This window comes from Epinephelus moara, chromosome 10, assembly GCF_006386435.1.
Source record: "Epinephelus moara isolate mb chromosome 10, YSFRI_EMoa_1.0, whole genome shotgun sequence".
NCBI classification, from domain to species: Eukaryota; Metazoa; Chordata; class Actinopteri; order Perciformes; family Serranidae; genus Epinephelus; species Epinephelus moara.
Genome location: NC_065515.1, coordinates 6,171,776 through 6,198,388, shown reverse-complemented (window position 1 = coordinate 6,198,388; position 26,613 = coordinate 6,171,776). Strand labels below are relative to the sequence as shown.

Below are 26,613 nucleotides of genomic sequence, written 5' to 3'. Positions count from 1 at the left end.
CTCTGCCTTAGGCTTTCCATGTAGGCGCATGGAAGGGCAGGGAGGTTTGCTCTCTCGGCCTTAAGGCTTTCCACGTAGTGGCTTGGAAGAGGCTTTCTGCATAGGCCTGAGGAAAGGCAAGAGGCCCCAGAACAGAGCCATACCGCCACATATAATACTGCAAATTGAAATAAAGTTTTCTTTGACTAAAGTGTTCCTGACTGAGCTAGAATAATACAGCTATGTGTGCATTTATATGAGAATTTAAGCAGATATTGAAATGTAATGCAAAAGCCATTTTCTAGGGCTGCCCCCCAACAGTCGACCAAACGTTAGTCGACCAGAAAGGTCATTAGTCGGCAAGATTTCATTGATCACTTAGTCGCAGAAAAAAAAACTGTGCAGCGGCTGCCTGTTCGACTCCAGCCTGCGGCCCTTTGCTGGGTGTCGTGTTGTGTTGCCTCACCCAAAATATATCATTTAATAATTAAATTAATATCTTAAACATGCTGATGACTAGCGGACTAATGGCCCTAAGTGACGACTGTTGGTGACTAGGAATACTCTTAGTCAGGGGCAGCCCTATTTTTTTCCTTGGTAACTAATTACTTTATATGCATCCTATATCGCAGACCTCCGCTGACCTGGGGCTCCTGGCTGTCCCACCCTCCAGACTCAAGCTCAGGGGTGATCGTGCCTTTGCTTTATCTGCCCCCAAACTGAGGAACAGCATCCCCCTCCTAATCAGATCCACCCCCTCCTACTGAGGTCTTTTAAGTCCAGGCTCAAAACCTACTTTTATTCATTAGCGCTCGAGTCCCCCTGATGTGGCGTTCCCTGATGCATGTCTGTGAATGTATGAGCTGTGTACCTGGCAGTTATGTTGCCTCTAGTGTATGCGTTTTTTTGTAAAGCACTTTGGTCAATGTGAGCTGTTTCCAGTCTTTAAGCTAAGCTAAAGTTACAGTCCCTGTAGCTTCATATATAACAGACAGATTTGAGAGTGGTGTTCCTCTCATCTAATTTTTAAGAAGAAAGCCTTTAAGTGAATTTCTGCAAATGTTCCTTTAAATATCAGTACCAAAACTCTAAACTTGTAGTAGTCGCTGCGAGGTTGCTTTAAATATTACCTGTTTAATGTTATCTCTTTGTGCCTGGATGAGATCACTCAAACCGTCCCACCACACTGATAAAGAAAACCTGACCCCAGAAGCTTTTACGTGTGAAGAGAACTGTTTAAGCCTGAACTGATGAGCCCAGCGTTTACACACACACCCTCATATCCACAGGTGCTTTCTTTTTTTGCATCACTTGTGCGATGGTGGGACAAGTGATGAAAAGGCTCTTTCAACTTTGAAGAATCAACCTGGCTGATCCGCTGGCTCGTACACAGAGGCGAGGTGAGGGGAGTTCACATTCCAGTCAAATCCCAGTCTAAACACCTGCATGGCAAAGACTACAAGTTCACATGTGTTTCCTTCCTGTAAGAGTACCGAGTCATTTTTAACTCAACTTTTCCCACCACCCAGCATGGTTACACCTTAGGTCTGTCTTAACATCAGGTCAGAGTATCTTTTAAAAGTGCCCATTATAAAATGTCGACGTGCATACATACATCAGCAACAAGTAAGTTCCTATTGGTGGAAGAGCCTGGGAGGATTTACTTAATATATAACGTTCTTTTTATACAGCAGTGATTCACTCTGTGTCTCAGATCCTTTATCTCACTTCCTACTAATCTGTCTCACCAGATAACGAGCCACAATTCACACGGAGGAAGGAAAGCAGAGTTCATAAGAATTTTGCTTTCCATCTTCTCCTCTCTGCAGAGATCCTGAGATGTGTCTTAACATTTCCTTAAGAATAATTCCATTGCGTAACACTTAAGTCTGTCTTTGTGACGGTGGTGGCCTGTGGAGCAGCACAAAGGCAGAGCGGGAGATCATATCATTTAAAGACAGCCTCAGTTGAGAGTGGAAATCCACGCAGGTGGCCTGAAACGCTTCTGGCTACTGGCGGCAAGACAAAGACCAGCCGACAAAAGTTTTATAGTGCTGTAACCTGTCAATATTTCTCCAGGTTGCCACGGAGAAGAATGTGGCGAGGTGCTGTAAACTGCATGCTACAGTAAACTTAGTTTAACTCCAAGTCTGATGTGTATTTATTTGATTTTTGGGCAAAATCTTGTCGTCTCAGCTACAGTGTGAAGAATAACAGTTATATGTGGGTGCAGGCAGACGGCTGAGGAGATGTTGTAGAGCCAAGAACAGAGAATATCTCTCCTGTATAAATAGAGGGGAGGTCACAATGATCTTAGTCTGAAATTACAAGCAGTACTCACAATTTCAGGTACAAAAACACTGCTTTGCAGAGCAGAATTGTGAGGTCAACTGTTAAAGACAGCCAGCACTGAAGCCTTGTATGTGACTCAAAGTTGTTTATGTGTAGTTCAAATGTTCAGTGATTACAAAGTAAAAGAGTATATAAGGGTTGTGCCTGGACCAGTTGGGAACTGCTGGTCTAGCTGGCTTTAGCCATCGCACTGGTCAGCTATAACTCTACATAGTATTGCAAAGTGTCACAGCAGCTGAGTGTCTGATGTATATTTGCGTGATTGGTGCCGATTTTTTTTTTTCATCTTTTCTCTCCATGCCCCACATAGGTGTTGTAGTGCTGAAAAAACCTCAAACCTCTGTCACTTTGTTTCTCCAAGTTAGGAAATATATTATTCGCAGTTCACAAAATCAGATTAACGAATGAAGATTAAACGCTATTCAACATGTCTTCAAAATTAAAATGACAGGTAATAAATACATTATGACACAATTTTTACGACTGTCTGTCAAATTGACGAACAACTACAAAGTCTAATGCAAGTTTATGTTGTTGCAGCTCAACGGGTGATTTAAAACCACTGGAGGCAATGAAGGATGGAGAAACATCTAAAACTAGCCACGGAGGTGTTCATGGCTCAGCTCTTCTCCAGCCATGAGTGACAACCTGTGCCGAAGACTTTGTTATTGAGTCGCCTCTGACAGTTTAATCGGCCCCAGCTCTGGTCTGGGTTTTGCCGGTCTGCTGACCTGTGGCTATTCAGTATCATGTCAAACCTTAAATCCACTCTAATTGGCCGGTCAAGTCTTTAGAGGCCGAGTGATAAGCAAGATGGAGGCGGCTGTGTTTGCTCTTTTGTGTTTTGAAGGGGTGTGTAGAGGGGAGGGGGGTGCGGAGGTCAGCAGGCTTTTGAGGTCAGGGGGTAAACGACTTTGCCCCCCACCTCCTCTTCAGGACAGGGTTGAATTGTCCTGCCGGTGCCGCAGCCCCACACTCACAACTCCATAAAGAGTAATGACTGCTGGGGAATGTTATTGAATAAGTTTGAGTGTGTGTATAAGAGACACCTCAGGGCACAGAGGTAGCTCAGATAGCTTATCATGGCCCCCAGTTTCCGCAGCAGGAAAAATAATCCACTCTTGCCAACAACAAACTGAGGCTTAACTTCCTCCGGAGGAACCTGACATTACAAAAACACGCATACATTCCAGTGGAGAGGCCTTAACACACTTAATACAAGCATCTACACACCTGAAAATATACAGAGGACCAGCAGAGGGATTTTAGGTGAGAGTGTGGACGCCCACACTTAGAAGCACTTGCTCTCATGGAGGGTCCCGCCACAGGAATGCAAAGTGTAATCACTCACACGTTTCCCTCACGCAGAGCAATGAAAAACCTTAATTTTAACAAAACGTCTCCTTTGATAAACAAACACAGCCTTGACCCCTCGACTCCAGTTTCTCCCCCATCTCCCCTAATCACACCCGCCATCCAGGCCAATTTAGGGAGCATGTGTGGGGTGCAAAGTGCAAGCGAGCACTGCGGTTTCCTGGTCACTGGCTTTTTGGAATGCTTGACTTGACAGAGCAGAAACCACTTCAATCACAGGCCGACCGACCCACCGGGGGCTGAGGTGCTGGGACGCACACATGGGTAAAGGAGTGAGGGGGGAAACCTTCAGTTCAACTTCGTGCAGAGACCGCACTTCTCATTTCAATGTCAAACCAATCTGGTGTAAAAATAATTTGCTGACAATACCATGTTTATACCACATTATCAAGTTACACTGTAGAAACTGAACAAAGCCGTTGGTTTGTTCACAGTTTGGTACTTTTTGGTCCCAAAAGTGCAAAGTCAGAGTGCTGAACATAAGCCATGAGGAAGTACAAAGAAATGACAGTAAGAATGAATGACATCAGCTATAAGACAGCTGAATGAAAACAACAGGCCATAGCTTCATGGCAGTCTAGGCCTTCGCAGTGTCTGTCTGGGAGGAGGGGAAAGGTGCAGGAATAAATGAGCAAGTCTTTGAAATGTGCTCTATAATTAGCAGGGGTAGTATATCAACGGCAGGTTGTCTGGACCTGCAGAAATATGCTTACAGTTCTCATAATGAAAGAGAAAAAAGAGGAGTCAGGGCTTTCAATCCCTGCTCTAAAATGTGATCCAAGATCCACCGATGTAATTCTTTTCTTTGTGTGAATGACTTAAAGTCTTTGTTCTCTTTATGGAGAGAGATTGAGGCCTGTGGCATTAAGTCCAGGGTTTCCCACACAGTTATTTATTTATGGCGCACCGCCACCATATCAGCATTTGCCGCCTCATTTAGATTTTTTTGGAAGTGTTTTTCTCCTTCTTTCTCTCTCATGAAAGAGCGTTGCACGAAGCAGCAGAGCATCAAGCGCAGTCACAGTGCGACTTAACCATTCGTTAAGTCATATTTTAGTGTTGTCGATCATTTTTTCAATTAACTTAAGATGAAACCGGCTTTGTTGCGGTCCAGCGCCGGGTCTTACCAGCAAAACTGAGTTTCCTTTTCACTGGCCTCTGCAGCAGTTGCTCCTCTAATGCACTGATCTGATTGACTCTGCTGCAGAGGGAAACGTAAAACTCATGAAGAGTTCTGCCTGCACTGCGATAAGGGATCCGCAAAAACCTCTGAATTCAGAGAGGGGACAGACTGATCACAAAGAGACAAAAGACGGACTTCAATAATGTCGTAAAGCAGCATGGTATCATGGGGGTTGTTGTCTTCAGTGTCAATCAATCTGACGTGCCTCAGGCAGAAATCATGTTCTTGAAGGGGGAAATGTATTTAAGTTTTCTTAATGTTACCTTTAGTCTCTATATACAGACTCTAGAGTCTGTAGGCAAACCCCGGAGATCTTGCCTCTGGAAGAAGAGCGGAAGAGCCCTGGTTTCCGGTTGTAGGCTGTTTGTAGTCCACGTGATATTGACCAGTCACGTTTGAGCCGGCTGCAGTTGTTGCCAAGTTAAACGGTCCGTGCGGTGAACTAACAAGGCGGAACATAATTGGCGTCACAGCAAACTCTGAATCCATCGCAATGGTTCAGCATATTTACTTAGATATGAACGGAAGTCGGAAACGGAAATTCGCCTCCTCCGCCCAAATCAAACCGGAATGCCAAAAAATCGGGGGTCTGCCCCCAGAGGCTGTATCGCCGACTGCCGGAAGTCAGACGCCGCATACAGCCGATGGGTTCCGAGGATGTGTTACCTTTAATCTTGATTATTTACGTTACATTAATTCTTTCTAATCAAATAGCCACAAGTAACCTTAGCTAACATAACAATAGCTCGCCCACTTCTTCCTCTCTCTCTGACGTATCATCTGGTGTTTCCCTGTTTCCCAGTTTCCACTGACAGGCGACCAAATGAAAGCAGCGTCACCTTAAATAAAATTATAAATCGCTCTGGGTTTGAACATGGCTGAAAAGATTTGGGTTAATGTGAGTACACAACTCAACAAAATACATAACATTTAAATGCTGAAATGTCACATATACCTTTACCTGAGCTACTTGATATATAAAAATCGAATCACTAGCGGACACTATTGATAAAATGTGATTTCAATCTCTGACAAAATATTTTCATTCCTGCATTATGTCCTCAGACATCAATGTGACGTGTCTGCAAGATGCAATGAATGCACATGAACTGTAGGGGCGGTGTTGGCAGAACCAGAGAAACCTGCTGTGCGTATGTCAATTGCAGTGTGCCAAAAATACCAGGATGTTCTACTACATCCGGTCCGATTTAAAAGTACGAAAGCCAGCATGTGGCATTTTGTTTTATCTCCACGGTAACGGATATAAAAGCAAGAGGGTCGACGTTTAGGGTGTAATGTTAAGAGGAAGTGGTACGTCCCAATTGTGTGCATACAGCATGCAACAGTACGTGCTTTCTAAGGGCAGCTGCAGTACCAACTAAAAGTAAAAAGTAACTCGCCACTGTCCCGACATGCTTGATGCACACAATCTACTATAGCACCATTATTTCAGACTTGACAATATTGTCACAGATGTTCCTCGAGCGTTGCTGTTATGACTGTTTACATCATGCAAAGCCTGAGGTACTACACAGTCTGAGTTCTCTGGTTTGCCCTCGAGTTGAACTTCCAGTAACACCTGTAGTATAACAAGTATGTGAGCAATGCTGTTCATGACACAGCCAGTTGTCTCTACAAGCGCATGGTTAAAAGGCAAATATATCTCTGGCCTCACACTGACTGCTATTGACCTTGGATGGAGTGTGCATTGAATCTCTTTTGCAGCCTCACTTAGTAAATCAAAGCCCCAGTAATGGCGGGACTGGGTCAATGAAATGCAGCAGAGAAGCACTGTCAGCTGGCTAATGTGGTTTCCTGGTCTAAGCTGTTTTATGGTGGAGTTTATAGTAGCGTAGATGATGTGCTACAACTGTCCACAGAGACTTTCATCCCAGGCCGCGAGGATCACAGAGCTGCATGAACGTCACAGCGCTGAAGAGGAGGAACAGCGCTGGAGTAAAATCAAGAAACAGAGAGGACGGCAACGGCAGAGCATAAATACACGGTTCTCAGTCTTAAGGGGTTGTTTAAGCAGGCGGAAAAGTAGCACAGTGAAAAGCCTAAAGCACCTTTAAGCAGAGTCGTGATTAATTGTAACTGCTGCAGGCTCTTGTCTTTTCTAAAATGTTGCATAACATGTAGTATCTGTCAGGCAGGGTACTTAGTGTACGAGCTGATTTCTTTGAGTTCAAACACTGAGGCTGACTGCTCTCGACAGTTACAAATGTACAACTGGAATTTTGAAGCACACTTAATTAGTCAGCTGGTGAATTCATGTGTCATTTCAGAACGTGTGAGGGAACTGTGGATTCTGATCACATGTCAAAGTTATTCTGACGTTGACCCCTGCTGTTTTTTGTGTGGGATTATTTCCAAACATTTTTCTTGGTGCAAAACTTTTTATTGTCAATAAATTATACTGAAGGTTTATGTTCTAAAGCTACAACCAACAACATTATCACTCCCAGCATAATACTTTAAAGTCACAAGATTACCATGTAAGACTGCGCACACAGTTTGCAACGCTAATGCATGATGGATTTAACGGGATCTAGGTCTTAATGAGCAGAAGGAGCGTGACACAGTGCCAGAAATGTGAGGCATCTTGTGTGCTGCGGTGTTTAAAGTTTCTTTGACTCACTCAGTGGATCTGTGAGACTACTACTTTCCTCTATTTGGCAATGTGAGACGGTCTGTGGAGCGGCCTGTACGAGGAATGTGGGAAACTGCCAGCCATGTGCTTTTGGACCAGAAAAGCCAGAGGGCCACTTGCCGCCACAAGTATTACAGCTCCCCCTCCACACTGAGCTCATGTAACTTAAAACCCAGCAGAGTGCTCTAACATGGGACTGTACTACAGAGCCCGGGCTGGCTGAGGAGCTCTGATGGTAGTCAAACGCAGACATTGATGGGGTGTCACAGGAGAGCTGTCCAAACACAGAGCTGAGGGATACATGCCAGGCTCCTGGTGTGTATGAGTGTGTTTAAGTGTGTGTGTGAGGCAGAGGATAAGAGTCAGACGACGAGAAGGAAAGAGTGGATTTGGAGGAATAGATCACCAAACAGAGACTTCATCTTATTTTTCATCTTTACAGAACCATTTTAAAGTGTGTACTGTTCGTCTTAAAGGATCTCTGGTATTGTTTAGTTGGACTCACTGTATAAATAGAAACGCCAATCAACCATGGACAGTAGAAGCATCACTTAAGCGTCTATATATGGACCTGCTGCCGTACTAAGTACAGCTCTTGTACAGCTGGTGTTGTTGATAGAGAATAAAAGCCTGGATATGAGATGGAGCAAAAGTGAAAGAGAAACACTGCACTTCCAGCAAGTCGTTTGACCTAAATGTGTCAGCATCACGCCAAGCTTTTAAAAATATACCTGCATACAAACATCACCACGGAGGGAATCGGAAAACAATATTGCACAACAACAGTTCTTGTCAGATGCAGCACCACATAAACTTCTTCCAAACAACAGGGTGGCTTTCATGTGCCAGAACTTGTGATACCAAAGGGTCAATATCTGATTCTGCATATAGAGAACAGGCAACTGTGCACTGCATTCTGGGAAGTACCTGCCATACTTAAGGACATGCTTCTTCCCAAGAGACAAAAAACAAGATTGGACCAGTTGAAGAACAAGCGCAAGAGACCCTACCAAGAGAAGCTGAGCAAGGAAGCAAAGGAGCAGGACTTGGTCAAGCGATCTCAGCTAGCTACAAACTGTAATGTTTCCAGACATGTTTTCCTACCTTGTGTGTGGTGTTAACTTTTACACAGTCAAGCAGTCTGGAAACTTTATCTGACAAATGGTTGGGTGTATGACCTGCAGATTTTCAGTGTCAACGACCAGGAAATCATCTTTCGCACAAAAGTAGGTAACCGAATCACCGCTGAACACACACACATCTTCTGTGTCGCCACTTTAACCTCAAGAAAACATATTTTTCCAATACACTTAGTCATTACAGTTTGTCTTTCACTTAAGTCACATTTTCGTTAACATTGAGTTCATTGCTAAAACCCCTTTTCCACCAAAATTAACGTGCGTACACAGGTTTTTTAAACACAGGAACCCACAAAAACAGGCTATAGACACCACTGCCAGTAGACTGAGCCATACACACAGCTCTGCAGTACATGAGTATGCCTTTCTGTCTTTTTTTAACTGGTGTGTCATATTTGACATCACAGACAGGCTGGAAAACAGGTTAGTAAACAGCAGAAAGCAGCATGAGGGAATGTTGCAGTGGTTACTTTTATATATCTCCTACTTGTTCAGTCTATCTTTTAAACTCATTGCAGGCTTATCTGGTGTGATGTTGGAACTCTGCTTGGGTGGAGATGGACTGTATTTTGTGGTAGTGTCTCGTCGCGTATCTAGAGTAAAAGGGGCTGATATTGGTGCGTTACCCAGCTGTTCTATTTCCATCTATGCCAATCGGAGCTGATAAATACCTGTGACTACTGCAGAGTAATTTGACCCGCGTCTGAATTTGGATTGTAACCTTTTCCATTACACACAAAAGCAGATGTTGGTGAAGATTCTGTCATCCAGGTCATGGTAATCTTAAGTGCTATATTGTATGCTTGAGTTTCTTGAATTCACCTCTCATCCAAGAGGGTTCTTAAGAAGTGAAGAAGAGGCTTGGATGTGAGGTGAAACGTCTACGAGAAACTCAAGCGAGTCCAGTTGCCTACGATGTAGCTCTATGTGCAGTAGGAAAGGGGCTTAATAAGTGTGCTTTTGAACTTTCCGTCCTGGTGATTAACGTTAGCTGTAAACATGGAGGCTATTTTGATTGGGTTTTTTTTTATCATTCATTTTATACTTATGTCAGTGTTATTTATGTCTTTGTTTTTGCACTCTCAATGCCTTAATGAACCTCCACCCAAGCCATGGGTGATTCTCAGCTCCAGTGGTCAAGTAGAGTGAGCGCTGTAAATTGGAAAGCTAAAAAATCACACTCCATTAGCGATTAGTTTTCCATGCTGGTCATGAGAACAGTTAAGACAGTTGATTATGAAGCAAACTTTTACCCTTGTGCCGTGTTTTCAGGCTGGATAAAGCACAGACTCCACCATGTTGTCCACTAGCACTTGGCACCTACAGTAGCTTCCATGTCTTACAATCCCACAATGCTTCACGTTGCTCACCACTCATATCACACTCCTTTTCTCTACATGGCAAATGAATCTGCAGCTGTGTCCTTCAGCAGAGACAAGTCACAGCCACATCATAAAAAGCCCACCCCCACCTCCTGAGCTGCCAGTGCCTTCAACTGCTCCATTTACACTAATTGTCATTCAGATGAGGGAGGGCTCTGTTGTTTAAGGCTGCCCCTGACACACATTAATATGAAGAGCACAATTAAGAGTAATTAGGCTTTTCCAGGCAGAAGGGGGTTATGTGGTGAACCTAGCACGCAAAACATCCCGTACAACATGTAGCACGAAGGGATTCAATCATCTCATCCCGACGCTGCACCCTGCAGACGTGGGCTGAATCACACAGTAAATCATTTGACTTTATTGTGGGTGTCAGCTTCATACAAACTGAGCTGTCAGTGTTTCATTCACAATAATATGGCTCTAATTACAACACTGCTTTTTATCACTGATTCTCCGAGTTGGTTTTATCAGAGCAGCTTCCATGATTCATTTACACACAGAGCACTGGAGTCAAAGGAAAACTATGATAAACTCATAAAGTGCCACTTTTAATCACTCATTAACACAATGTGCAGCATTCCAGATCAGAGAGGAGCGCACTGCCAAATCTGAACTGATGGAGCCTCTTTAGATCAGACTCAAACTGCCTCCATGAGCAGACAGTGGGCTGAATCCAGTTGCCTTCGACTTACAACATCTACATATAACCACGATGAGTCTAGGGCTTTATAGACATACTGCAAATGGTCAGCTGTTTGTGACTCTGTGTGTGAAGGGGAAGGACAACTAGTCAGCAAATTTTGCCACAAACAAGAGCTACAAACACTGGCAGAAAAAAATCTCTGCAGACATCTTGAAGTTTGAATCAGGCTTAAGAGGGGTCAGGTCTGTTTTTTTTGTTGCAGCAGGCAGCAGATAAATACCTGCAGGCAAACTAACCCATTCACAGACCACAGGAAGCAGGGTCTGGGGAACATGCATGGACTTGTTGAACCTAAACTAAAGCTGGGTAAATCCACTGGGGTATGTCCGAGCTGGAGGAGCGGTTCCGGGGTGGACAATCCTGATGGGGGGGGCACACATGTCTCCTAAGTGCTTCCTGCAGAGTGGGTTTATACATAAATACTCACACACTACTGTCACCTCACCCCCCTCCCGCCCCCGAGTCACTCAGGTGGGGGACACAGACTAAAAAGAGCCAGGCGATGGCCACTTGCTGTGTTATCAGGGTTCTCAGTGGTGGTCAAGCAAAGTTTAACACATGAAGCAGGACAACTGTGAAACAGCAGAGTGTCGTGTTCAAGTTGAAACATCTGAGCGCAACAGCAGTCGTGTAAAGTACTCAAAACTTTTACCCGAGTAAAAGTGGCCCCAGAGTGTAGAAATACTCTGTTACAAGTAAAAGTCCTGCATTTAAAATGTTACTTCAGTAAAAGTACATAAGTATAGTATGCTATAGTAAGAGTATACTTCAGTAATAAAAGTACTAATTATGCAGAATGGCACATTTCAGACTAATGCAGGTTATATTCAATCATCGGACTATAATTACTTATTCATACACTACACTTAATTTAATGTTGTAGCTGCTAAAGTTGAGCTGATTTAAATGACTTTATATACTGATGGGTAGTTTGTGATAAAGTCTCATGTTATCTTAATCTGTAATAATAGACCATAATTTATTTATTTGTCAATAATAATTTGTATAATCCACTAGGGCTGCAATTTATGATTATTTTCACTGTCAGTTATTTCATCTGATAATCGACTGGACTGTAAAATGTCAGACGATGGTGAAAAATGACAATCACTGTTTCCAAAAGGCTGAGACACATCTTCAAAGTCTTGTCTGGTCCACGACCCACACAGTTGGACATGGAGGAGTGAACAAACCAGAAAACATTCAAATGTAAGAAGTTGGAATGTGTGTGACCTTCTTTTCTTTAAAAAATGATTTAAAGCAATTAATTGTTCATAAAATTAGCTGGCGATCAGTTTACATTAATGGTTGACAGCTAAACAATCCATATCTGCAAAGTAACTAGCACTAACGGTTTGAAATAAATGTAGTCAAGTATGAGTAAAAAGCAGCAGAAAAATGCCAATGCTCAAGTTAAGTACCTCATAATTGTACTAAGTACAGTACCTGAGTAGCCCAAATGTACTTAGTTACATTCCACCACTGCTCATAAGATATCAGTGCCCAGAAAAGTTCATGCTAATATCTGTATCATCTGTCACCCTTTCAGACAAGAACACACTGACACACACCAATGTGTTTAAATCAAACGAAGAAAGTCAACATTTTGATTAAATTAGAGAAAGAAACACTTCAAGTCTTCGCATCAAAAATAAAATTTGGGATTGAAAAAGAAAACACTGGCTGATGTGTTTTACAATGACAAACTTTTCTGTAGTTGAAATGTAAATGTAAAATCATGTTCACCTTGCCCCTCTCCTCCTACTCTTTACCCCTGTAAATAAATAAATAAATAAATAAATATAAGAAAAAAATAAAGAAATAAAAATAAAAAAAGCACAAATTGACTCTGAAAAGACATGAAAAAGTAATTTTTAAAAATGAAGAAAAAGAAAACCAGAATATAATAATGGGAAACACACTAAATAAATAATAAAAAATAAAATAAAGTAAAAATTGAATTGAAGTTTTTTTTTTAAAAAAAAAGAAGAAAAAAAATAAATAATTTAATACAAAATTAAAGAATAATGCCCGTGTTTATTTTTTAGCAGAATATTGCCAAATTTATTTTTGATGTCAAAAGTTACCTTTAACTATAGTTACATAAAGCCACAACCTACTGTCAGTGCAGGAGTTATAGCAACACCAATCAGATATCAATATAATAGCTGAGTGTCTGTAGCACGAGCTGTGGACAGACAGACAGACAGACAGACAGGCTGACACAGACACACGCCCCTCAGCGTGGGAACAGATGAAAACAGCAGCGCGTGTCTCCCAGTATGAACTAACACACTAACTTTAGTGCACAGAAATAACAAGGGGTTTATTAAAAGTAAAATAAACTTTAAATGTTAAAGAAATAACATGTTCCTGTGTTAATACAGTGGCTTTCTGAGTGCTGGTGGAGCTAAAGACTGAGTTAAATGCGACTTTGAGGGAGTTTATAAACCAGCATGTTGTTATTTCTGTCGTGACTCAACATTACGCAACTTCTGGTAAACTTCGCTAACTTTATTTTTATCTTCGTCACTATTTCAGAGGAAACTCAGCCTGAATCTAAAAGTGTAAATGATGCCTCCTCGTGCCGCTTTCTCTCAGAGCAGCGCGCGGCTCGTGTGCACGCGGCTCCAGCCCCAGCGTACCACAGATCATATTTGGGGTACTCACGCACTGCCTCCTGTTTGGGGTCCAGCTCGGAGCAGCCCTGCTGGAGTTGGCTGATCTTGCTCTGCAGCCCTCGGACCCGCAGGTTGGTGGAGGTGAGCTCCGTCTCCAGCTCCTGGAATATGGAACAGGCATGTTTGGCCAGGTCCGACAGCTGCCGCAGGGTCCGGGACAGAGCCACATTACTGATGGAGACCAGATCCTCGAAAAGCACAGCGTCCTCGTTTGGGATTTGATGCCTGCACAGTAACTGAGGTTCCACGACTCGTTTGGCAAATGGCATGTTGGTGTGGACCGGGGAATAAATCCAACAGAAGTGTCCCAAGAGTGAGCAGGAAGCGGTTCTCTCCCCTCGGCCCCTGATCCAGGTTCTCTGAGTTCAGCTGCTGCTGCTGCTGATGCCCCCCATCCTTTCATTTGTTAGAGAGGACTGTTGTGCTCCTGGCTGCAGCGCCGGGTCATCTGCTGCCCCTAATGCCTCTGTGTTTTCCACTGCTCCCAAGTAGAGGTGGTTTTTAAAAAACAGGCGGCGCTAAAACCTGGAGCGGAGTCTCAGGCTGTACTGGATCAGGACTGCCTCACATGTTGGCTCCACAGCCCTCAGGAAAAATGTAGTGATGGTCCTTGAGCACTTTCAGGAGGGACACTGCACACACTAATATAGTTAAGGCTATTTAGTTTATCATCAAAAGCAGAAAAGATGAAGCAGAAGAAGATATACTTTATTAATCCCTGAGGGGAAATTCAATTTTTCCACTCTGTTGCCACATACACACTGGCACAAAACACACACACATGCACAAACAGGACCTATACATGCATTAAATACAGTGACATCAGAGTAAAGCAGGATTTATAGTTGTGTGCAGAGTCGACCCTACGCACGTAGCCTACACCATTGTGAGCATTTATACTTGTGCGTTGTGTGTCTGTGTCACTCTGCAGTTACACCTCCTAAACACTAGTCAGCGGCAGGGTTTCTGTGAAGTGCTGTAAAGTTTAGTTGATTCAAAACACACATTAAACACACATTAAACATGGCTTAATAGAGACAGTTTCAAACACAAGTACACAAATCAGCTTCACTATAACTCGCAGCATTCACAGACAAACACTTGTCTTTATCTCGACACATTTTCCCCACAAATACAACATGCTAACATTATTAGCACAAGCCTATGGCATTTTACATTGTATAAGTTAGCCTAGCAACTAGCGATCTTTTCCTCTGTCTCATATAAAACCAGGGACAACAGCAACATTTAACAAAGGTAACGGCACACAATTCGGCTCCATTACAACTCACAAGATTCACAGACAAAACAACTGTCATACTCAACAGGTTCTCCACACAAATACAAAATGCTAACGTTATTAGCGCCAGCCTAAGGCGTTTAACATTGTATAAAGTAGCCTAGCGACAAGTGGAGATTTCCTCTTTTCATATGAAACCTGGATAAATCCAGAAGTGTAAATCCCTTAAGAATAAATCACACACAAGACTTAAAATGCTGTTTTAGTGGAGGCTTTACTGTCTTCACAATTTATTGTTTCTTATCTGTGAAATAAAAGTAAATAAAAGCTTTGTTTCCACTGAGGGAAATGGTTTCAGCTTACAGAAACAGACAGGAGGTCTGCGTCACCACAGTCACATTTCTGGGGAGGTGCATGTCAGGCTACAGCGTAGGCTCTATGTCGACGTGGAGCCTACGCCGTAGCTTTGGCATCGAGAGAGTAAAAACTTGATTGTAGACTAGACAGTTCTTAAAGGAGCAGTGTGTGAGATTCAGGGGGATTTAGTGACATCTAGTGGTGAGGATTGCAGATTGCAACCAGCTGAAACTCCTCTTGGTTAAAATTCTTTTAGTGTTCTTTGTTAAGGAGGTTTTTTACCAGGAGCGTATTTTTTCGCAGAGGTCTCCTCCTCTCCGAAACAAACAGACCAAGTGACTTAAACTGTAAAAACACTAAATAAAGTGGTCTCCCATTAAAACAGCAGTTGTTTTTCAGATGCTACTCGTCGCCAAGGGGCTGCTAACTACAGTGGCTGACGTGGAAACTTGAATGCCCCCTGTCTAGAGCCAGTGTTTGTTTTGTCTATTGTGGGCTACTGTAGATACATGGTGGTACAACATGGCAGATATCATAGACGAGGACCCGCCCCCTGTGTAGATATAAATGGCTCATTCTAAGGTAATGAAAACACAGTGTTTAAACACTAAAGAAAATATACTTATATTACATTCCATTTTTGCCAATATCCCCCCTCAATGCTATACACTGGACCTTTAATTTGCTTCCCTCTTATTTATGTAAATTATTTCATCTGAAAATGCCGGAAGTCACCGTCTATGCTCTGTGACATATTCACAAGATCTGCTCTCGCTATCTGACCACAGCGTTTGTCTTGAATTGGGAAAAAGGGCTTTTAGGTGTGCTGCTCCTGGCTTTGGATCTGCTGGAGACTTATTTGGGTCATGGGAGCTGGTCTCTGTCAGTGTTTTCAAAAATAGATTGAAGAAGTCGGAGGAAGGTGCATCAGACTGTAGATGCTTTGACTGTGTGATCCACCTGACATCTTTATGTGCTGTGATGCTTTTATGCCTCTGCTGGTGAGAGCCGTGGCTGGAGGCATTATGTTTTTTAGGTTGTCCATCCGTCTGTCCGTCCCCTTGTGAATGTGATATCTCGAGAAAACCTTGAGGGAATTTCTTTTGTTGTAAATATATGTTTATTGATTTTAAACATTTAACAAGTTACACAAACATATACGAAGTTAGAACATATGGCATTATATATAAAAATAAATACTAATTATTAAAATTAAAAACTACATAAATAACAATAATAATGCAGTCAAACAAAATATATCATTTAAGCACATATTTAAGACTAGGCACAGCATCAATTTCTAAAAATTTGGCGCAAACGTCCACTTGGACTCAACAATGAACTGATTTGATTATGGTGGTCATAGGTCAAAGGTCACTGTGACCTTGTCTCTCTCATTCTTGTAAACGCAATATATCAAGAACACCTTGTGGTATTTATTTTTAAAATTTGGCACAAACGTTCACTTGGACTAAAGAATGAACTGATTAGATTTTGGTGGTTGAAGGTCAAAGGTCACTGTGACCTCACAAAAGTTTCACAGTTTCAAAGTTTCACACAAATGTCTAACAGGATAAACTGATGCAGTGATGACATTTTAATCCAAAAGGTCAATGGTCAACTTCACTGTGACATCATAATGGTCTGCAAAAACACTTTTCTGGCCATTATTTGACGTCATATCTCAGATATTGAATTGGTGACTCTAATCTTGAAACTGTGCTGATTGTATAGATCTTCTGTGTGTGAAGCATTCATGTTTTCACGGACATAGATGTAAACTGTAACTGCAATTTGACTGGTTCACAGAGGTACACAACCAAAAAGTGATAATTCTAGCTTTTTCAGTTGTTTGTTTTTTGTCTGTAACTGTTTTATGTTGTTTTTTGATTGCTTTTTAATCTCAATGAGGCTTTTCCTGGGTAAATTAATGCTAAAATGCACTGTCACTGGTCTGTGTATGATGTGCATTTATTCAAAAATAGTTAATCTCATTAATTACAGACCCTCTGTGTAGTTATTGTTCATTGGACATGTCAGCGAGGAGAGACTCAAAGTGTATTTTCATTTTTTTTTAAACTTGCTTTTAACTGCAGCTCAAGTGATTAGATCGAATGGCTTCTTTAAACTTCAGACAAGAAGCCATTCAGTTTTCATAATTGTCGTTCTCCAGAAATATAACTTGCTTATTTGGGAAAACCTCATCAAATACAGAAATGTCTGCCTCGTTTATAAGATTATGCACGGTTTAGCTCCTCCTCTGTCCTGTTTCATTAACTTCAAATCTACCACAAACAGAGCTATGAGAGGTGCAGCACGGGGGGAGTGCAAAGCCCGCTCAGTGAAGCTGCACTCAGTCAGGCCGTCTTTTCCTTCAGAGCATCACATCAACAGAATTCACTACGCTCAGTCAGAGAGTCCCCATTATATTATTCATTTGAGTGTAAGGTTGAGGAACTTCAACACTGATGCTTTCATTTAATATTTTAAACGACTGTGCTCATATTGTACCATTATCATAGGGTATTTGGATTTTATCTGCTCATGTAACGATCCGATGGCTCACTTATGTTTTATTAGATATTATGACATTAAACAACTGCTGTGTTTAAATAGTTTACTGATACGACAAATCAATAGAAAGCTATGATCCTTGCAGTTCAATTGATGCAGACCATTTCCAGATACAACCACAGCAGGTACAATAAATGCTTCTGTTGGACAAACAACAAACAAACAAACAGGTATAACTCACCTTTTATGCCTCATCATAATCCACACATCGATTATATTCCAACAAAACGGTCCTGATACATTCCCAAAGGTCCAGATGATCTAAATCCAGTGAAATGGTGCCAAACACATTATTACATCCTGAGATATACACGAACTGACGTTGCATCTTTTCTGATGTTCTAATTTCTTCAGGTATTGTCCATAATATCTCCAGTTATCATGTAAACATTGCTGATATTAAGATATCAAAATGGCGGCTGAACTCTGACTTTTTGATTGACACCTCATTCGACCCAACAGGAGCTTCCATGCCCTCTCCACAGCCCAAAATAGCCAACCAGAGCCTTATAATGAAGGTAACAGTCTAAATTCACCCATCAACATTATCAATAGGTCTAAATGAGCATTTATTAATGTTTTACCAAAAGGCAGCGACCCTGCAGTGGACATTTCTGTCTTTGCTGATTTGATTTTCACCCATAATCACACAGTGAGTCCATTGTTTTACTGTACCTCTTTTTTAAACACATCTCAACAAATCCTTCGAAAAACATGTGTAAAATGTTTGTTTTCTGTGATTTTGTTATCTACTTTGAATTTGGAGTATGTATGAATAGCTTATAAGTCACTGTTAATGTATTATAGTCATCTGCAGGCATCTTTTTTAGAGAAAATATTCAGGCGGAGATTAAAAAACCCTTCTGTTTCACTGTGTTTAACCTGATATGTCTTAATGACAAAAGCACTTACAGTGATTCTGACTGTTGGGGAAAAAACTTCAGAGTTACCTATTTCAACCTTTTGGACTGTTAGTCAGACAAAACATTTCAGCAGTGACCTCAGGCTCTGGGTAACTGTGATGGACATTTTTATAATATTCTGACGTTTAGTAGCCCGAACAATTTACTGAATAAAGCAAACATAATGGGCAGATTTATTGAAATTGTAAAATAATGACACAGAACTCGTGCAGTGTATCCTGAACAAGCACCACACTGCTTCTGTTAGTTACACTGTGGTGGTTTGGCTGCATTGTGGGTGCATTATAGGTGGAAATGGAGGAGGAGGGACGGGTCGTGTTTTTTTAGGTCAGCTTCTGCCTCAAAAACAAACAAAAAAAAACACACTTGGTTTTTTTGTGTGACATTATCTCAAGACCAAGCAGAGAAAGCCAAGTAGCTCAGAAACAAAGCAGGCAGGCAGCTGGCAAAGGATTCTCCCCAAAAGCTGCAGTAAAATATTTTTTACAACAGGCTCCTGGGCAAAGACATGCAGAAGGTCCCACCACCTCTCCTACATGTGGTGAGGAAACACAGACTTTAGAGTTATATAGGCTCTTTTTGTTGTTGTTGTTGTTGTTGTTGTTGTTGTTGTTGCTGTTGCATGTTTTTATAGTTGTTACACATTACTCTGTAGTTTTGTGTCTCTTTGTGGTCATTTTGAGTCTCTGTAGTTGTTCTGTGTCTCTTTGAGGTCATCTTGAGTCTCTTTGTAGTTGTTTTGTGCATCTTTGTGGTCACTGTGAGTTTCTTACGTCTTTTTGTTGTTATTTTAAGTTTATTTGTAGTTACTTTTAGTCTCTTTGTAGTCATTTGAGTTTCTTTGTGGTCATTTTAAATCTCTTTGTGGTTGTTTTGTGTCTCTTTGTGGTAATTTGCATCTCTTTGTAGTAGTTTTGTGTCTCTTTGTAATCATTTGCATCTTTTTGTAGTAGTTTTGTGTCTCTTTGTAGTCATTTGCATCTCTTTGTAGTCATTTGCATCTCTTTGTAGTAGTTTTGTGTCTCTTTGTAGTCATTTGCATCTCTTTGTAGTCATTTGCATCTCTTTGTAGTAGTTTTGTGTCTCTTTGTAGTAGTTTTGTGTCTCTTTGTAGTCATTTGTGTCTCTTTGTAGTAGTTTTGTGTCTCTTTGTACAAACTACAAAGAGATTTAAAATAACGACAAAGAAACTTAAAACTACCGCAAAACGATGCAAAGCAACAACAAAGACAATCTGGACAACTACAAAGACAAACAAAACAACTACAGAGACTCAAAATAACTACAAAGAAACTTAAAATAACCACAAAAAGACGTAAAGCAATGACAAAGAAACTCACAATGACCACAAAGATGCACAAAACAACTACAAAGAGACACAAAACAACTACAAAGAGATGCAAATGACTATAGACACAAAACTACTACAAAGAGACACAAAACTACTACAAAGAGATGCAAATGACTACAAAGAGATGCAAATGACTACAAAGAGACAAAAAACTACTACAAAAAGACACAAATGACTACAAAGAGACACAAAACTACTACAAAGAGATGCAAATTTGTGTTTCTTTGTAGTAGTTTTGTGTCTCTTTGTAGTCATTTGCATCTCTTTGTAGTCATTTGCATCTCTTTGTAGTAGTTTTGTGTCTCTTTGTAGTAGTTTTGTGTCTTTTTGTTATTGTTTTATGCTTCTTTGTGATCATTTTAAATCTCTTCCTGGTCTGCATGTGTTAATTTAAGTGACATTCTGCTGGTTAAGGCCAGAGGGGCCCCTGACACTGTGGGCCCCTGGACCTGTGCCTGGTAGGCCTGTTCATTAATGCATCCATGGTTTTGACAAAGATTTAAGTAGGATTGAAATAAACATTAGGCCTACACATAATTCCAGATAGTATCAGTGTTTGCAGCTTGTAAGACTTAATACTTTACTCATTCATTCTTACTTTGCGATTAAACTGTGAAGATTCTTATTTTCCTTTATAATTTTTCGTCTAGGTTAACCTTTGCTTTCACCTCTGTACGCAGACCTGACAGCCTGGGCCGAGCTTCATTCACATTTGCTGAATGAGTGTTTAACTAAATCCCACCAGCTGACGGGGCCAGAATCGGCAGAGGTGACAGCCTAAAAGCCCTTCCTGTGGCCTAACTAATGTCCACACCAGAAGTGCAACCTTTGCAAAGCCCGGCCGGGGACAAAGGGGAGACGAGAGAAACGGTGTATGCCGTCATCTTTGAGTAATGGTGCCGCAACAAAGGGGCTAACTTGAACAGACAAAAGCTGGTAATCTTTGTTGTGAGAAGGGTCAGCTTTGACTTTTAGCCACCGGGGGTAATACAAGTTATGGAGAAGCCATCGTACATGTACAGTGTATTTACAGTTTGAAGAAGAACTCTGCATGTCTTCATCAGTTCATTTCAGTTTAGTTTTTGCTTTATTCCAATAAACGTTCAGTCATTACAGTGTACTTTCTGTGACATCTACAGAGGCCCAATCCTGTCACTGAGGATTTTTTCTATTTCTGTCTGAGACCTCTAAATATCTCTGTCTCCAGTCAGACAAATCAATAGTAATAACCATGTAGATAATAATAATCCAGTTGCTGACTTTATGTGAGATAGCTAGATGTCAATTATATCAAGCAGGCGTATACTTAGAGAGGCAACACATGGCTGACACATATAGTTTCCTCATCACGTGCAGCTGTCATCTTGAAATGCAAACCAAACACTTTTAAGTGGTATTTATAGTGCAGTAAGAATGGCTCCCCGCTAAGCTGTCTGATTGAATGAATACACACACTCCCCTCCTGATGTATAAGATGAAATAAAACTTGCAGTGTAGGAGGAGATACTCCAAGTTGATGCAGCAGGTGCTGACATGCCGGATTGTGCCAAATATCGGTTATGGCACAGTGGAGCTACGAGCGCCTTGTTGTCGTCTGGCATCCTGCGTCTGTCTCCCACACTGAACTCATTCACTCCAGTTCATTCATTTTCTCCATTCGTTTTCTCAGATGTGGGCAGCGCATTATTCCAGAATGCCTTAACACAGGCTCAAACACCACTCAACTGTTTTCTTTGGATTTTAAGAATCTGTTTCATTTTGCTCTTTCTTAAAAAAATGTCCTGTGATTTCAATCACCCACTTAAATTCATAATCATACTCGTCTTTGGTTCTTTGCTGGGCTCAATCTAGTCTTGCTTCACGTCCTTAAAATGAGTTATACGCTGGTAATTCCAGGAAAAATGTGATGCAGAATATATCAACTTTGTAGTGTGTAATAAGAATCTACGGCCTTGATATGTGCTCTGTGAGACTGTACTGAGGCAAAGCAGACAGTACTTTGAGCTTAATGCTAACACAAGCATTCTGACTTTCTTGCTGTGACAATGCTAACATGCTAATGTTAAAGGGACAGTTCATCCAAAAATCAAAAATCCATTTTTCTTCATACCTGTAGTGCTGTTTATCAGTCTAAATTGTTTGGGTGTGAGATACAGAGTGTTGGAGATATCAGCCGTAGAGATGTCTGCCTTCTCTTGAATATATGGAACTAGATGGCACTCGGCTTGTGGTGCTCAAAGAAAGCAGACAGAGTTATTCAGGATTATAAACAGACAGTTGTGACAGATGTAAATGATTTTTAATTCTTTGTCTGAATTACTGGGCCGAAAGCTTGACCCTAACCCTTTCAGGACAGTGGGCACAGCAACATGTTCTTCCAGTGGGAAAGTGATACCAGTGGTAGTCGCCGAGTGAGCGTCGTCACGAGCTAGCTAATGTTAGCTGCCACCAAACTGGGTGGTGCTTAGTAAAGAGCAGTAAAAGAAAACAGTGGAGACTGCAGGTTGCACTGTTGGCATCAAATGGCAACCTCCAGGACGGAGGAGTGAAACCAATGCGGAAGTGCCAAAAACTGCAATTCACCGACTGGTCACTTGAGGCTAGGTCCAAAACAGAGCAAATGCCCTTAGACCCCCATGTTGAAATGCCCAAATTTACTTCTAAAAAAACATGTTTACAGCCTTGTACAAAAATGGTTTTGGTCTCTGTGGCTTATTTCATCATTCATGACAACTGCACGGGGGTGAATTGTTTTAGAATGATCCCATTTTAATGTTATTAAGGCTTAAGTTTTGCATAATTAAGGGCGTGACCACTTTGACTGACACGCTGTCAGCTCGGCCACTTAACTTGACCTCCTTACCGTATTTCGAAGTGCTGGAGCTGGCTGGCCGGAGGCTGTCGGAGATTTTTTTTAACAAATGTCAGACTTTTAAGAATAATAAGGCTTGCTGTGCAGATCATTGTACCAACTGACCATCTAAGACACTAGTGCTCTCGTTTAACATTAAGTGACATTCTAGTATCATGTTATTTCAATGTTAGCGCTAATTAGCATGTATCGGTGTTTTTCTGCCTTGTTAGCTTAGCTAGTCATCTCGCTATCTAGCTGCTAACTGGCAAGCCCTGAAGTCCAAACACAGACAGAATTTAAGGAGATAGTACTTTTCAACAAAGGCCGTCTATGTGAGGTTGGAATATAAAGCTTAACCACGTTAACGTTAGCTAAAATTAAGCAATGTAAGCAGTATATACTTGACATTCTGGCAATGTAACGTAAAGGTAACATTAGTGCTAGACTAAAGTAGGTAAAAGTTATGTTACGTTAAAAAGTTGCAGACTATTTTTACAGTCTATGGTTGGCATGTTTTCACGTTAACAAGGCTAGCCGACTGTCTGTCAGCAAAGCCAACACAAAATAAAATAAAATGAAAAACATTTACATCACTAAACATTACAATTTCACCACCTCTGATTGGATGGCGCTTTGAAATGCAACAGTAAAGCTCACTGAGTCAGTGATGTGCTGGACTAAAAAGAGAGGCCTCTTGTCTAACATGTCTTATCCGGTTAGTTACCGGTTAACTGATGTTGGCCTATCAAGAGCAAAATTAAACTAAACGGACATCCCTACCTGCCAACCACACCACTGCGCAGAAGGAAGCGTGCATCTACTCAGAGGCTTGTGCTGAAGACAACGCAAGATGTAAACATTATCGGCTTGGCTGAGATGTAATGTTAGCTAGCTTAGTGGTGCTAGGTGAGCTAGCAGTAGATGCATGCTTCCTTCTGCGTGGTTATAAGTTTAGCAGGTGTAGTTTGATTAAAAGAAAATAGTTCCTACATGATTCATCCAACTGTCACTCAAAACCCACACGTCAACCTCATGGTGGCACTAGTGTAAATCAGGGGATCATCAAAGTCATGCGGACTTATCATCTGGGGACCATGAACATCTGTGCCCAACTAGATGTGGTGATATTTCGCAGAATGAGTGCAAAGTTTAACCTGCTGGTGGCACTAGAGAAAAAGTCAGGGGATCACCAAAGTTGTTAGAATTCATCGTGTGGGGACCATGAACGTCTGCACAAAATTTCATGGCAGTAGCTGTTGAGCTATTTCAGTACGGTAGTTAAATGGACCAACACACTCACTGACTCTGCCGTCCCTGGAGCCCTGCAGCTGGTAGAGCTAAAACCAGGTTGTTGATAGCATGTGAGTGAGTTAGAAAAATGTCTGGATAAATATCAAAGTCCTTGATTGCGATCAAAGCAGCTTCTTGGACGACTTGGGAGTGAGAGTGGATTTTGAAGGCAACATGAATGAGAGAGAAATAGGCCTATCAGTGTGTGAGGTGTCTAAATGGGAGCCAAGTGTGTCAGTGGATATTTTTGGACGGCAGTGGCGGAGGGTCTGGGAATACAGCCATCAGTGGCGATCGGCTTGACCCTTGCTTGTTATGTCTGTGTCGGAGAAAGCACAGCTGCTTGGTGAGAGCCAGAGGGTCATGGCTGCAGTCTGTTTGATCTCTTTTACTGACGATAACGACCTCTGATACATCTTAATGCATCCAAACTTCAGTGTCACCTTCTTTTGAGTCTTAGAAGTGAGAAGATGATTAATGCCTTTGGTATCTCAGTGCTGTTTTCTTCTGTTGAAACATAATTTAAACAAATTTATGACGGAGTTTTGCAGGTTTTCCACATCCATGCAGCTCAGAGCAACCTTAAGTTATATCTTCACACACCAGTAACAATGCTTCTTTCAGTTACTTTAAAAAATGATTAACTTCTTTATTACGCTATGTATAATAAAGTAATCACAAGCAATAAAAATAGACAACTTTATTGATTAGTTTGATTATTGTCTTCAGCCCAGAGCTCAGTAGTTGTGCATGATTCAAGGTGAGTTTACAGTCCAAGGCTCACATCATTTTAGCAAACATGCAGTATCAAGCATGCCATCATGTATTTCAACCACGTCATTTTTTTCCCTCCACACATCCTGATTGTTCCTGATGGTACATGGTCTAAAGCAAGCTGAAGCAGCACCACATCTTTGCATAGATGAAATCAAAACCCTACCTGACATTAGCTGTTTTGAAATCTATCTTGCAAAACCTCAGAGGAATATTGTGCTTATTTCTTCGCTTTTCTGGACTTTTTATTGGCCCTGAATTTTTTTCTCCAGACTTGCAGTGCAGAAGTAGCTCTTCGTGTGATAACAAACATACAAGGGTTAAAAAAATCAAGTCATACAGTGCCTGTGTTAAAGACGGAGCAAAATTTCAAGTAAAATGTCCATATTTCATACAAATCCAGTGTGAGACGGGTCAACATTCAAATCTTGTACGCAGGCTGGAAATCTGAAGCTTAACAAAATCCAACTCATATCTAACGTAGCTTTTCAAACCTTAAAAACAACCTGGCAAATGTGTTTTTTTTTTTACTTTAAGTGCAAAAAGTAATCAGATTCAAAACTAATCTGTAGCACCATTACTTGCTTTAGACCACACATGGATACACATGAAATGCACTGTATACATAGACTGAGAAAAGAACGAGAGCACTTTAGTTCCCATCATTAACACAGAACATGTAACACACATGAAACATGTATCTGAGTCGTGACAAGATGGGCACAGACTGTTACATGAATGTAAGCAAGGTAAGACTCATGGGTGAGACTGAAATAAGTTAGAACGTCACAATGAATAACAGGATCATTTACATGTGCATATCATACAATGGTTTAAAAAAAACATGGTTTAATCCTGTAAAACATTAAAAGTAACACAGAGTAACATCTGGATGTGAGACTGGAGCTGATCATCAGAGAAATCCCAGCGTCACATCCCTGTTAATCCCCATCGTCACCCCTTTTACACATATATAATGCATTCATGACAAAAGACGACAACTTTCTGTATCTTGGCTCAAACATTCATGTTTTATCAAGACATTAACGTAACATGACTCTGACCAGACTTCAGGCTCAGTCACGTCGAGGCCAGAGGCCGCAGGAGCTCCAGCTGGGACTCCAAGGTGACCCTCTCCTGGTGAACCACCTGCAGGCGACCAAAGAGAAAACATGACCTTTGACCCCTGCACTCTGAGCAAGACCAGCACCTCAGGCAGTAATTACAGTATTTGTTTTGTTTGCCATGGTAATGATGGTCTAGCTCAGTGGTTCCCAACTGGTGGGTCGCGGTCCAAAAGTGGGTCGCAGGCCCACTCTGAATGTGCCACAAGTGACTTGCAAACGTGTCAAGTTTGTAAAAAAACACACTTTTTTTAAGTACAGTAAATTTCTGGCACAGAGCTTTTATTTTAAAGTGCCATTTCTTGCTGTAGAGTCATTGACTAACGGACAGCTCCCTAAAAGAGACAGCAAACTAGCTCGACAACATGGCCAAACACAAGTATGACATTGAACATATTAACTGTGAGGACCATGAACTAGTGACTAAGGAGAAATCTGGACACTGTGGCTGGATCAGCTGGGAACCACTGGTCTAGAACAAGATGAATCACCTTAAGTGGCCAAAATATGAGTGGGACAGAATGAACAGAATACAGTTACTCCCCTATTCTCTGAGTTTTACCAATAATAAGGCTAAAAATCAAAAAAGAAAATGTCCTGATGGTCACGCTAGGACAGGGTCAGCAACCTTAGGTATGGGCGCCAGCAATGGCAAGCAGTAGCTTAACCAATGGTGT

The 26,613-nt window shown here is 41.4% G+C and overlaps 2 protein-coding genes across 5 annotated transcripts in view; both read right to left on the bottom strand.

The window, feature by feature from the left end:
* The window catches only part of nhsa (Nance-Horan syndrome a (congenital cataracts and dental anomalies)), a 95,282-nt gene extending 81,381 nt beyond the window's left edge, over positions 1-13,901 (bottom strand). For all 3 annotated transcript variants that reach the window (XM_050054998.1, XM_050054999.1, XM_050055000.1), the window contains exon 1: positions 13,439-13,901. In XM_050054998.1, coding sequence (XP_049910955.1) covers positions 13,439-13,718 — 280 coding nt within the window. In that variant the 5' untranslated portion in view covers positions 13,719-13,901. The remainder of the gene's footprint in view (positions 1-13,438) is intronic.
* Positions 13,902-24,705: 10,804 nt separating this feature from the next.
* reps2 (RALBP1 associated Eps domain containing 2) overlaps positions 24,706-26,613 on the bottom strand; it is a 36,232-nt gene continuing 34,324 nt past the window's right edge. For both annotated transcript variants that reach the window (XM_050055530.1, XM_050055531.1), the window contains exon 19: positions 24,706-25,961. In XM_050055530.1, coding sequence (XP_049911487.1) covers positions 25,893-25,961 — 69 coding nt within the window. In that variant the 3' untranslated portion in view covers positions 24,706-25,892. The remainder of the gene's footprint in view (positions 25,962-26,613) is intronic.